The 13105-nt window shown below is 40.8% G+C and overlaps 1 protein-coding gene across 1 annotated transcript in view; it reads left to right on the forward strand.

Annotated features, from left to right (window-relative positions):
• Window positions 1–13105, forward strand: part of GAPVD1 (GTPase activating protein and VPS9 domains 1) — a 76370-nt gene that overhangs the window by 22528 nt on the left and 40737 nt on the right. The window contains exons 2-5 of the mRNA XM_044920431.1: window positions 4758–4975; window positions 7230–8073; window positions 11166–11252; window positions 12884–13018. Of these exons, the coding sequence (XP_044776366.1) occupies window positions 4791–4975; window positions 7230–8073; window positions 11166–11252; window positions 12884–13018 (1251 nt within the window). The 5' untranslated portion in view covers window positions 4758–4790. The remainder of the gene's footprint in view (window positions 1–4757; window positions 4976–7229; window positions 8074–11165; window positions 11253–12883; window positions 13019–13105) is intronic.

Consider the following 13105-nt stretch of genomic DNA (forward strand, 5'->3'; position numbering starts at 1 on the left):
GCCTTCGGCTCAGGTCATGATCCTGGAGTCCCGGGATCGAGTCCCGCATCGGGCTCCCTGCTCAGCAGGGAGTCTGCTTCTCCCTCTCCCGCTCCCCCCTCTTGTGCTCTTTCTCTCTCTCACTCTCTCTCTCAAATAAATAAATAAAATCTTTAAAAAAAAAAGTATTATTTTGTAGGTTAAGTTATTACCTGTTATTTGGCAGCACCCAGACCAACTTATTATAGAAAGAAAAGCATTAAAGCAAATAATTCTTGAACTTGATGAAAGAAAAAAATGCTTAACAAGTTTATCTAGATTTATTTAAAACATCTTTGAAGATATTTGGAACTATTAAAGGATTTAGAAGGTGAATTCTTTTTTTTTTTTTTTTAAAGATTTTATTTATTTATTTGAGACAGAGAGAATGAGAGAGAGAGAGCACATGAGAGGGGGGAGGGTCAGAGGGAGAAGCAGACTCCCTGTTGAGCAGGGAGCCCGATTTGGGACTTGATCCCGGAACTCCAGGATCATGACCTGAGCCGAAGGCAGTCGCTTAACCAACTGAGCCACCCAGGCGCCCTAGAAGGTGAATTCTTGTTTAGACTAGGTGGAGCATTACTTTCATGTGTTAATTTTTTTTAAGTGAAGCTGTATTTGAAGGTTTTAATTTCTAAATTGTATAAATTGGTTCATATTTTGCTGTGTCATTGGAAACATTTTATGTGTCCTATCTTGAACAATATTTTGGTTATAATTAGACTGTGAGCTCCTTGAGATTAGGGGACCTGGTTAGGCTCCAGCCAAGCTCAGTAATGTATTTGTTGAATTAAGTTGTATTAAAGCAGCAAGAAGGGCACAGTTTGAGAATTTCTAAAATATTTTCCCCTATTTTTTCATTATGAAAAATTTCTAACATAACTGAAATTGTTGAAGGATAGTATAATGGTTATCATCTACCCTCCACCCAGATTCAACAGTTGTTTATATTTTGCTGCATTTTTAAAATCTCATCTTTTTGCTGAACCATGTAGAAGTAAGTTGCAGACATCCTAACGCTACTTTTACATACTTGAGCATGCGTCTCTTAAAAAGAAGATATTCTCCTAAGTCACCGCAGGATTTTTGAGTCATTCTTGTAGAGATCAGGGTAATAATAGTAGTGTACTGGCTCTGTCATCTCTCACTTGTGTGGTCCTGGGCAACTTACTTCACATCCCTGAGCCTCAGTTTCCTTAGCTGCAGAGCACTTATCTCAGAGGCATATTATGCAGATGAAGTGTGTAAAGGCACCATTTTCAGTTGATAACGTGTTCTCAAGTGTGGTGAATTAATACCACACCCACCCTTGTTCCCAGAGTTGGAAACTTTTACCTTTTTTTCCCCATTTGTTGTTAACAAATCTTGTATTTCTGTCTTGTAACGTTTTCAAACCTGTCCTGTTCTTTCCATTGCCACCACATTTCCTGCCTGTCAGCACTTTTAGTCTCTCTTCTTCTGGTCCCATCCTCACCTCCTCATCCTTTCCTTACTGCCAGAGTTTATGCTCCCAAATATAAATTTAATCTTGTTAATTTCCCGTTTAAAACGTTTGCCGTCACCTACAGTGCAAGGTCAAGTTTCTTAACTCTGGCTTCTTTGTACCTCTGTTTCTGCAGCCTTATCTCTTATTATGCGCGTTCCCTCCCTCCCCCCACCTCACTGAACACACAGACACAGTCCCCCAAACTGTAGCAAGCCATGGGTAGCTCTCTAAATGTACTCTTGGTTACACACATCTGTGCCTTTGCTTGGTTGACTCCCCGTATCTGGAGTTCTACCCCACCCGCCATCCTCTTTATGTCTGGCAAATACTCATCTTCTCCCCTCTCCCCAGCTTGCCTTTTAAGACTAGGTGCAGGTTCCTTCTCCTTTTCCCCCTCTCCCTGTCTACATTGTACAGTCTCCTAGCATAATACCCGTAACATTTTTGGACAGCCATTTGCTTGCATGTCTGCCTCATTCTGCTAGGTTAGAAAGTCCTTGAGGATACACAGGTTTTATCCCTTTTTGTATTCCTAATACCTAATATGTTGCTTGTACCAGGGATAAAATAAATGTAGATATTGAGTCCACATTTTATGGGTGAAAAAAATCCGAGGTTCAGAGAATAATCTTTATGTGCCCAAAGTAACAGAACTAATTAATGAAACATTCAGATCTTTAAGAGCCCATTTCAGTATTGTTCCCATTAACTATAATAGTTCTTAGTCTGTGTACTTAGAGCCCCCTAGAGGATGTTAGAGTTCCCACATGGAAGTCTATAAAGTCATATATAAATTTTCTGTAAATTGAGTTAATACAATTATGTAAGTATATGAATGTCACCAGTTTTTCTTAATGTACCCACATGGTTTTGTTATTAACTTAACAACATCTTAGTGGACATACTTATATTTTTTTAAAAAAAGATTTCATTTACTTGAGAGAGAGAGGGGGAGGAGCAGAGGGAGAGGGACACGCAGACCCCCACGCTGAGCACAGCCTGTCACGGGGCTTGATCCCACAACCCCGAGATCATGACCTGAGCTGAAATCAAGAGTCGGATGCTCAACTGACTGAGCCACCAGGAGCCCATACTTTTATCTTTTGAGAGGAGAGCAGTATGAGGGCCTTCATGATACAGGTGATTTGGAATAACAGCTTTGCATAATTTGCTAGGGAATTGATAAGGTATAAGAAAGTTGTTTTTTTTTTTTTTAAGATTTATTTATTTTAGAGAGAGAGAGGTAGCACGAATGGGGGTGCAGAGGGAGAGAGAGCCGCAAGCAGACTCCAAGCTGAGTACTGAGCCTGACTCGGGGCTCCATCTCATGACCCTGAGATCATGACCTGAGCCAGAACCAAGAGTTGGAACGTCAACTGACTGCACCACCCAGGTGCCCCAAGAAAGTGGTTTTTGAAAGCAGTAGATTCAGGTTAGATGGTGAGATCTGAAATTTTCTTAGTCTTTTTTTTAAAGATTTTGTTTGTTTATTTGAGAGAAAAAGAGACAGCGAGAGAGAGAACACAAGCGGGGGAGAGGGAGAAGCAGGCTTCCCGCTGAGCAGGGAGCCCGATGCGGGGCTCGATCCCAGGGTCCTGGGATGGAGCCTTGCATCGGGCTCCCTCCTCAGCGGGAGGCCTGCTTCTCCCTCTCCCACTCCCCCTGCTTGTGTTCCCTCTCTCGCTGTCTCTTTCTGTCAAATAAATACATAAAATCTTTAAAAATAAGTAAATAAATAAAATAAGAGAGTTTAAAAATTTCTAAAAACAGGGGTGCCTGGGTGGCTCAGTCATTAAGCATCTGCCTTCAGCTCAGGTCATGTTGGATCTCAAAAAAAAAAAAAAAATGTGGTCTGGCAGGCATTCTAGGTTCAAGGGTATAGCTTAAGTAATAATGCTTTAAAATATGTATGCTATTTCTGTCAGTTTGTTTAGCTACTAGATAAATAAGATTCGTGTGATTTCATTGATTCCTTTGGCAAATATTTGTTCAATTCTTGCTACGAACCAGGTGCTCTGCTCAGCCCTGAAATTACAGCTGTGAGTGAATAAAACAGACAAGCCTTACCCCTCCTTGGTGGCCCTTACCTTTTAGTGGGAGAACCATACTCTCGGCATAATGAACATGCAAGTAGGTATCTGTAATATAATGCTAGACAGAGGCAAGTACTTTTTAAAAAGGCCAGAAAAGGGAATAGGAAGTGATAGTTTCTATTTTGGGAGTTATCTGAGAAGGCCTTTCTAGATAGACATTTAAACAGAGAGAACTGAGTGAAGTAAAAGTACTCGCCGTGCAAAGATACTTGGAGGAACAGCCTTCCAGACAGAGGGATCATCAAATGCAAGAGGCTTTGAGGAAGGGGCATGCTTGGCCTGTTCGAGCAAGGAGGCCAGTGTGTCTGGAGCCATGTGAGCAAGGGTAGAATGGTAGGAGATGAGGTTGGAGAAGTAGCCAGGGGTAGATCATGTAGGACCTTTAGATTTCATTCTAAATGTAATGTAAGCCTTTGGATGGTTACTAGTAAGGCGATAAGGTGATCTGACTTAAGTTTAAAGGATACTCTATGCTATGTGGAGAACAGACTCGAGTAGTACAAGAAAGGAAACAGGGCGATCAGTTAGGAAGTGGTGGTTATAGACCTTTGGGTGAGAGATGATGATGGACGTGGTGAGAAGTAGATTGGAGATGTATTTTGAAGATCGAGTCAACAGGTTAAGTTGATGGATTGCAGTGTAGAAGGGAGCAGTCAAGGAAACTCTAATGCTAATAAATAGACACTAGACTTGAAAGAAATACACACGTTTTTACTGTGGCGGTCTCTGAGCAGTGGCCTTACTAGGAGCTTTTTTTTTTCTTTTCTTTTATCTGTATTTACCAGTTTTTGTATACCTGTAATGCTTCTGCAAAAAATATATAGATTATTTTAAAATTAGAGTTAATCAGAATACTGAATGTAGCCTAATTCTTTTTTTAAAGATTTTATTTATTTATTTGCGAGAGAGAGAACGAGAGACAGAGAGCACGAGAGGGAGGAGGGTCAGAGGGAGAAGCAGACTCCCCGCCGAGCAGGGAGCCCGATGCGGGACTCGATCCCGGGACTCCAGGATCATGACCTGAGCCGAAGGCAGTCGCTTAACCGACTGAGCCACCCAGGCGCCCCTAGCCTAATTCTTAATGTATTCTCTTATCCCTTTTGATTTTGGAAAACAGTCTAAGTGACACAAAATTTCTAAACCTGTCTCTTTACTCTTAGTGATCAGCCTTTGTACCTTCTCCACATCTGAAGATGGTGAAGCTGGATATTCATACTTTGGCCCATCACCTTAAGCAGGAACGCTTATATGTGAACTCTGAGAAACAGCTCATTCAGAGGCTCAATGCAGATGTACTTAAGACAGCCGAAAAGTTGTATCGTACAGCATGGATTGCTAAGCAACAGAGAATTAATTTGGATCGGCTAATCATAACCAGGTAAAAAAAAAAAGGTTTTGAGGCATTAAATTTTATGAACCACTGTAATTCTGTGCAAACTATAAATAAATAAATCTATTTCCAACAAAGTGTATGCTTTCAGGTAGTTTGAATCAACATTAAGGTGAGCCTTTGCTTATTTTGTCTGTTAATTAACTTAAGCCTTTTATAGAGAATTTTAACTTAAGCATTAATATTTTATACCACACCAATTAATTTTGTATCTTTGTATAATAACATTTTATTGTTGCTAAGAGTAAATTATCTTGTGTTCTTTTTTTTAAGTAGGCTCCACACCCAACGTGGGGCTTGAACTCACGACCCTGAGATCAAGACTCACACACTCTACCCACTGAGCCAGCCAGGCGCCCTTCTACTTTTCTATTATTATTATTATTATTATTATACTAAGATTAAGACAGTTTATTTTGAGTAATCTCTATACCCAATGTGGGGCTCAAACTCACAACCCTGAGATCAAGAATCACATGCTCCACCAATTCAGCCAGTCGCTCCCCTTTTCTCCTGGTATTATTTAATATACAGTTGGCCCTTGAATACTGGTTTGACCCATGTGGGTCCACTTATATGTGGATTTTTTTTTTTTAAGATTTTATTTATTTAGTTGACAGACACAGCGAGAGAGGGAACACAAGCAGGGGGAGTGGGAGAAGGAGAAGCAGGCTTCCCGCGGGGCAGGGAGCCCGATGCGGGGCTCAATCCCAGGACCCTGGGATCATGACCTGAGCCGAAGGCAGACGCTTAACGACTGAGCCACGCAGGTGCCCCTATATGTGGATTTTTTCAGTAGAGTACTATAAATGTATTTTCTCTTTCTTACGATTTTCTGAACAATATTTTCTTTTCTCTAGCTTACTTTATTCTAAGAATACTGTATATAATATGTATACAAAATATGTGTTAATCGACTATGTTATCTGTAAGGCTTCTTTTTTTTTTTCAAGAGTTTATTTATTTGACAGGGAGAGAGAGAGCAGGAACACAAGCAGGGGGAGTGGGAGAGGGAGAAGCAGGCTTCCCGCTGAGCAGGGAGCCCGATGTGGGGGCTCGATCCCAGGACCCTGGGATCATGACCTGAGCCGAAGGCAGCTGCTTAACGACTGAGCCACCCAGGTGCCCCTATCTGTAAGGCTTCTGGTCAACAGTAGGCTATTAGTAGTTAAGTATTTAGGGAGTCAAAAGTTATGCATGGATTTTCCACTGCACAGGGGGTCAGTGCCTCTAATCCCCGCATTGTTCATGGGTCAACTATATGTATTTCCATGTTTTGATTCTGTATATCTACTTCCCAGTTTTATTTATTTTTTATTTATTTTTTTAAAAGATTTTATTTATTTGACAGAGACACAGCGAGAGAGGGAACACAAGCAGGGGGAGTGGGAGGGGGAGAAGCAGGCTTCCCGCTGAGCAGGGAGCCCGATGTGGGGCTCGATCTCAGGGCCCTGGGATCATGACCTGAACCGAAGGCAGACGCTTAAGGGCTGAGCCACCGAGGCGCCCCTACTTCTCAGTTTTACAAACCATTTTTTCACTGTGTTAATACCTTATTATTCTATTGTTTCAAGAAGTAGTTTTTAGCTCTAAGAGTGGTACTGAGGTATAATTTTGAGAAAAGGAGGCAGATACAGAAAAGTACATACTGTATGATTCCATTTATGTGAAGCTTAAAAAAGCAGGACTGATCTTTGATCATGGAAATGAGAAGAATGGTTATTTTTTTTTTAATTTTATTATGTTAGTCACCATACAATACATCATTGGTTTTTGATGTGGTGATCCACAATCCATTGTTTTCATATAACACCCAGTGCTCCATGCAGTACGTGCCCTCCTTAATACCCATCACCGGGCTAACCAATCCCCCCTCCCCGCTCCTCTCTAAAACCCTCTTTGTTTCTCAGAGTCCATAGTCTCTCATGGTTCATCTCTCCCTCCAATTCCCCCCTCCCCATTTTTCCCTTCCTTCTCCTATGTCCTCCATGCTAAGAAGAATGGTTATTTTTTGCTATTTTTCATTGAACCTGATTTACTAGGATGAATTTGTCCTCCTTTGTACTTTTTGGTTTTGCCTTTCTTCACATATTCAGATGCTGGTGGGCTGAAAGATTTGAGCAGTTCGGAGTGATCTCATTGCTAGGACTATAATCAGTCTACATTTCCAGGTTTCAATGGAATGTATGTATTGTATTATTTTTATTGATTTTATTGTTTTGCTTGTTTGCTCATTTTTTAGTGCTGAAGCTTCCCCTGCTGAATGTTGCCAACATGCCAAGATTTTGGAAGATACACAGTTTGTTGATGGATATAAGCAATTGGGATTTCAGGAGACTGCTTATGGAGAATTCTTGAGTCGGTTAAGGGAGAATCCTCGTCTTATTGCCTCCTCTTTGGTTGCCGGGGAGAAACTTAATCAGGAGAACACACAAAGTGTTATTTACACAGTTTTTACCTCCCTCTATGGCAACTGCATTATGCAAGAAGATGAAAGCTACCTCCTTCAGGTTTTGAGATACTTGATTGAATTTGAACTTAAAGAAAGTGACAACCCCAGGCGACTTTTGAGGAGAGGAACTTGTGCCTTCAGCATCTTATTTAAACTTTTTTCTGAAGGACTGTTTTCCGCCAAACTTTTCCTCACAGCTACTTTACATGAGCCAATCATGCAACTGCTTGTTGAAGATGAAGATCACCTGGAAACAGATCCAAACAAGCTAATTGATAGGTTCTCCCCATTACAACAGGAAAAACTCTTTGGAGAGAAAGGCTCAGATAGATTCAGGCAAAAGGTTCAAGAGATGGTGGATTCCAATGAGGCCAAACTGGTGGCTCTGGTGAACAAGTTTATTGGTTATCTGAAACAGAACACGTACTGCTTTCCACATAGTTTGAGGTGGATTGTGTCACAGATGTACAAAACCCTCTCCTGTGTAGATAGACTGGAAGTTGGGGAGGTCAGGGCAATGTGTACTGATCTCCTGTTGGCCTGCTTCATTTGTCCTGCAGTTGTCAATCCAGAACAGTATGGAATAATTTCTGATGCTCCTATTAATGAGGTGGCAAGATTTAATCTGATGCAGGTATGCTTTTGCTATTATCATTAATATGGCATTCAGTTGAAAATCAGTTGAGTGAGTAGTGGGGTGGCAACAGAAAATATGATGACAATATGTATATATTCTTACCATTCCCTTTCCTCAAACTGGCTTAAACATTTGCTTCTTAAGAGATAAAAGCAGTTACGGGACACCTGGGTGGTTCAGTCAGTTGAGTGTCCCACTCTTGGTTTCAGCTCGGGTTGTGATCTCAGGGTTGTGGGATTGAGCCCTGCTTTGAGCTCCAAGGTCCGGCTCCACCTTCAGCGAGGAGTCTGCTTGAGAGTCTCTCCCATGCTGCCCTCCCCACCCCCCCGCTTGTGCGCGCATCTGCATGCACACGCACACACACTCTCTCTCTGAAATAAAAAAAGAAAGAAGAGCAGTTATATTGGGATTTAAAAATATTGTAGTCGTAAAGTATGTTGTTAGTTTTTGGGGCACCTGGGTGTCTCAGTCTGTTAAGCATCTGCCTTCAGCTCAAGTCATGATCCCAGGACTGTGATACCATGACCTGAGCTGAAACCAAGAGTCAGATGCCTAACCGACTGAGCCACCTAGGTGCCCCTTGTGTTAGTTTTTATTTATTTATTTTATTTATTTTTATTTTTAAAATTTTATTTATTTGAGAGAGAGTGTGAGAGGACAAGTTGGAGTGGAACAGAGGGAGAGGGAGAAGCGACTCCCTGCTGAGCAGAGAGCCTGATGTGGGGCTTGATCCCGGGACTCCAGGATCGTGACTTGAGCTGAAGGCAGGTGCTTAACCAGCTGAACCACCCAGGCGCCCCTAGTTGATTAGATTTTCTAGAATAGGGCCACCATCCCTTTCCCATGATTTCAAAACCCAGCGTGATTGAAATTATTTATACATCATCTTTTATACATTATATGGTAGCAAAACCTGACTTGAGCTAACATGAGACTGTTTATCACTGCTAGTTATTCCTTTTAGGGCATGAATACTCATGTTTTGCTGTAGAAATGCGAATACATTTGATTACAGGATGCCACCCTTAATACTGCCTATGTTACATGTATGCACTAATCAACCTTTCTAAAATCTTCAAATTTTAAAATCTGAAACTCTTCTGAACCTCAGTTTCAGAAAGAGGAGTTTTGGATTTATGTTAGCACTTTTCCCCTTTATCATGAGAACTACTGGAATCATGTTACTTACTTTTTTTTTAGAGAGGAGGAGTGGGGAGGGGCAGAGGGAGAGAGGGGGGAGAGAGAAAGAATCCTAAGCAGGCTCCACGCCCAGTGCAGAGACCTATGTAGGGCTGGATCTCACAACCCTGAGATCATGACCTGAGCTGAAATCAAGAGTAGGATGCTGAACTGACTGAGCCACCCAGCCACTCCCATGTTATTATTTCTTAAGGGAATCTTTTAATCATATCCTATCCTCCAGAAATACTGTAAAGAAGAAACTGAGTTTATTTAGAATGTAATATATCTTTGGATGATATTTTTTTTAAAGATTTTGTTTATTTATTTTTTAAAAAATATTTTATTTATTTATTTGACAGAGAGAGAGACAGCGAGAGAGGGAACACAGGCAGGGGGAGTGGGAGAGGGAGAAGCAGGCTTCCCGCGGAGTGGGGAGCCCAATGCGGGGCTCGATCCCAGACCCCGGATCATGACCTGAGCCGAAGGCAGACGCTTAACGACTGAGCCACCCAGGCTCCCTTAAAGATTTATTTATTTGACAGAGAGAGAGAGTGAGAGCAGGAACACAAGCAGGGGGAGTGGGAGAGGGAGAAGCAGGCCTCCCGCGGAGCAGGGAGCCTGATATGGGGCTCGATCCCAGGACCCTGAGATCATGACCCAAGCCGAAGGCAGACACCCAATGACTGAGCCACCTGGGCGCCCCTGGATGATGTTTTTTTAATGATAAGTTTTTTCTTCCCAGGGCATTTCTCTTATGTTGGTATGTTTAGCAATTAACTATATAAAAATCCCTGAAATAAAATTTAAAGTTTTTTATCATCTATGAAAGAATAAATTTATTCTTAAGATAGTATAGTTGTAGGTTTTTATTTTTGTCGTTCCGATAGAGATTGAATCACTTATTTTCTCAAAATGAGTAAAAAAGGGAATTGTACCAGATATTAAGATGATACTGTATGATACGAGCTTTCCTCAAAGTGTCTTTAAAGAGAGTAGATAGGGTCGCCTGGGTGGCTCAATCGATAAGCGTCTGACTCTTGATTTTGGCTCAGGTCATGATCTCAGGTTTGTGAGATCGAGCCCCATGTTGGGCTCTGTGCTCATTGGGGAGTCTGCTTGAGATTCTCTCCCTCTGTCCCTCCTGCCTCTTCTGAAATAAATAAATAAATCTAAAAAAAAGTAAAGAGAGTAGATTAACAGTTCTCTTTTACCAGTAAGGAACTTGCTCTGTGAATTAACATTTACTTTCCAAGCAGCTCTGTTCTGTAGGATTTTTTAAATCTAGAAAAAAAATTCTACCTTGAGAATTTTGTGAACTATAAAGGGAAAAGTACTTAATATTAACTTCAGGTAATTTGAATCAACTTTTGCAGTGAATTTTAAAATTCCTAAATGTATCAAAAGTATAATACCAGAAACAAAGGTATTATATTTTTATTTCTTAATGTCAATGTAATGTTAAAATAAAATTTTCTATTTATTGTCTATAACTCTTTTTTTTTAATTTTTTTTTTTTTAAGATTTTTTTAATTTATTTGCGAGAGAGAGAATGAGAGACAGAGAGCATGAGAGGGGGGAGGGTCAGAGGGAGAAGCAGACTCCCTGCCGAGCAGGGAGCCCGATGCGGGACTCGATCCTGGGACTCCAGGATCATGACCTGAGCCGAAGGCAGTCGCTTAACCAACTGAGCCACCCAGGCGCCCTGTCTATAACTCTTAATCTAAATATAGTAAAAGCTGATGTAGAGAAGATACACATTTAATTTGGGACCCAACTTTGCATGCCTGGTCAGATGGTGTAAATATTATTATGAAACAGCTTTTTAGACTAGAATGGAAGCAGTTTCATAGAGAAGAATTTGTAATTATCTATAGCCCCTGTCTCCCAACTACTGCTTTGGATTACAGGTTGGCCGCCTTTTGCAGCAACTGGCAATGACCGGCTCTGAAGAGGGAGATCCCCGGACAAAGAGCAGCCTTGGAAAATTTGACAAAGTAAGAATGAATACTATCTTGTGTGAAATACCATTTATAGAAAATTTTGCCAAAGTATTAGTGAACTTAACTATTGTCTTTCTTTAATCTTGTCCTTTAATTTATTAAGAATAAATTACTCTTTTCAATTACCCTTGGTATAGCTGTAGAGAATACAATGTTGGATCAGCAGCATTTAAAGGAAGATGTAACTGAAGATTACTAATTCTCACTTAATTGAAGTGTTAAGGTGATGCCACTGTAATGAGAGCCAAAGAGCTTTTAAGATTATTTTATTTTAAAAATTTGATAAGGCGCCTGGCTGGCTCAGTCAGTAGAGCATGCAACTCTTGATCTCGGGGTTTGAGTTCTAGCCCCATGTTGGATGTAGCGATTACTTTAAATATTTTATTTATTTATTTATTTATTTATTTATTTATTTATTTATTTATTTAGAGAGGGCGTGCATATGCAGGCAGGGGGAGGAGCAGAGGGAGAGGGAGGGGGAAAGAATTTCAAGTAGACTCCATGCTAAGTGCAGAGCCCCATGTGGGGCTGAATCCCATGACCCCGAGATCCTGATCAGAACAGAAATGAGGAGTCCAATGAGCTGCTCAGGCTCCCTGGGGCATAGAGATTACTTTAAAAAAAAAAAAAAAGTCTTAAAATAAATAGGGTGGCTCAGTCAGTTGAGTGTCTGAGTTTTGGGTTCTGTTCGGATCATGATCTCACGGTCCTGAGATTGGCCCCGGTTAGGCTCTGTGCTCAGCCGGGATCTGCTTTAGATTCTCTCCCTGTCCCTTTCTTTCTGTCCCTCCCCACTGAGTGCATGTGTGTGCACACACATACGCACTCTCTGTCTCTAAAATGGATGAATAAATCTTTAAATAGTGTAATTAAAAAAATCACAAAAGCAAATGAACGACAATTGTATAATTTTAAGTGTATTTCATAAATGTTTTATAGCATTGTTCAGTTAAATTAGATTTTAATCATATTTGAGTAGGCTATACATTCAGCCTTATTTATTTATTTATTTATTTATTTTAAGATTTTATTTATTTTTCAACAGAGAGAGAGACCGCGAGAGAGGGAACACAAGCAGGGGGAGTGGGAGAGGGAGAAGCAGGCTTCCCGCGGAGCAGGGAGCCCGATGTGGGGCTCGATCCCAGGACCCTGGGATCATGACCTGAGCCAAAGGTGGACGCTTAACAACTGAGCCACCCAGGCGCCCCCCCCCATTCAGCCTTATTTAAAATTCAGAGGTTTATAGTGAAATTCCACTTTCACCTCTGATCTCTAACCTTTATTTCCTCCCCAAAAGGTTCTCGATGTTCTGTCTTTCATGTTTTCTTCAAGAGGTCTATATGTATACAAGCAAATTCTTACATATGTTTTCCCAGTCACCCCATCCATCCCTTTTCACAAATGGTAGGGGAGTGTGCACTGTTTTGTGTCATGTTTCTTTCACATACCAGAATTTCATGGAGACAATTCTGTGTCAATTTAAAAAGAATTTAATTTTTTCATTGTTGGGTTTAATATAATTTTCAAGAAGAAAAACTTTTGCATGCTTGTCTACCTTAACCAGAAATTTTGTCCCCTTATTTTAAAGAGGAAATATTTCACTGTGATCTTTTCCTGTTTAACAGAGCTGTGTTGCTGCTTTTCTTGATGTTGTGATTGGGGGCCGTGCAGTGGAGACCCCTCCAATGTCCTCCGTTAATCTTCTGGAAGGATTGAGCAGAACTGTGGTTTATATAACCTATAGTCAGCTTATTACTCTGGTAATGGCCTTACTCTTTAATAGGATTTTCTCAAAAGTAATTTATCTAAGCATGGGCAGAGTCATAGATAAGTACATTGTGTGAGAA

Source organism: Neomonachus schauinslandi, chromosome 13, assembly GCF_002201575.2.
Source record: "Neomonachus schauinslandi chromosome 13, ASM220157v2, whole genome shotgun sequence".
Lineage (NCBI taxonomy): Eukaryota > Metazoa > Chordata > Mammalia > Carnivora > Phocidae > Neomonachus > Neomonachus schauinslandi.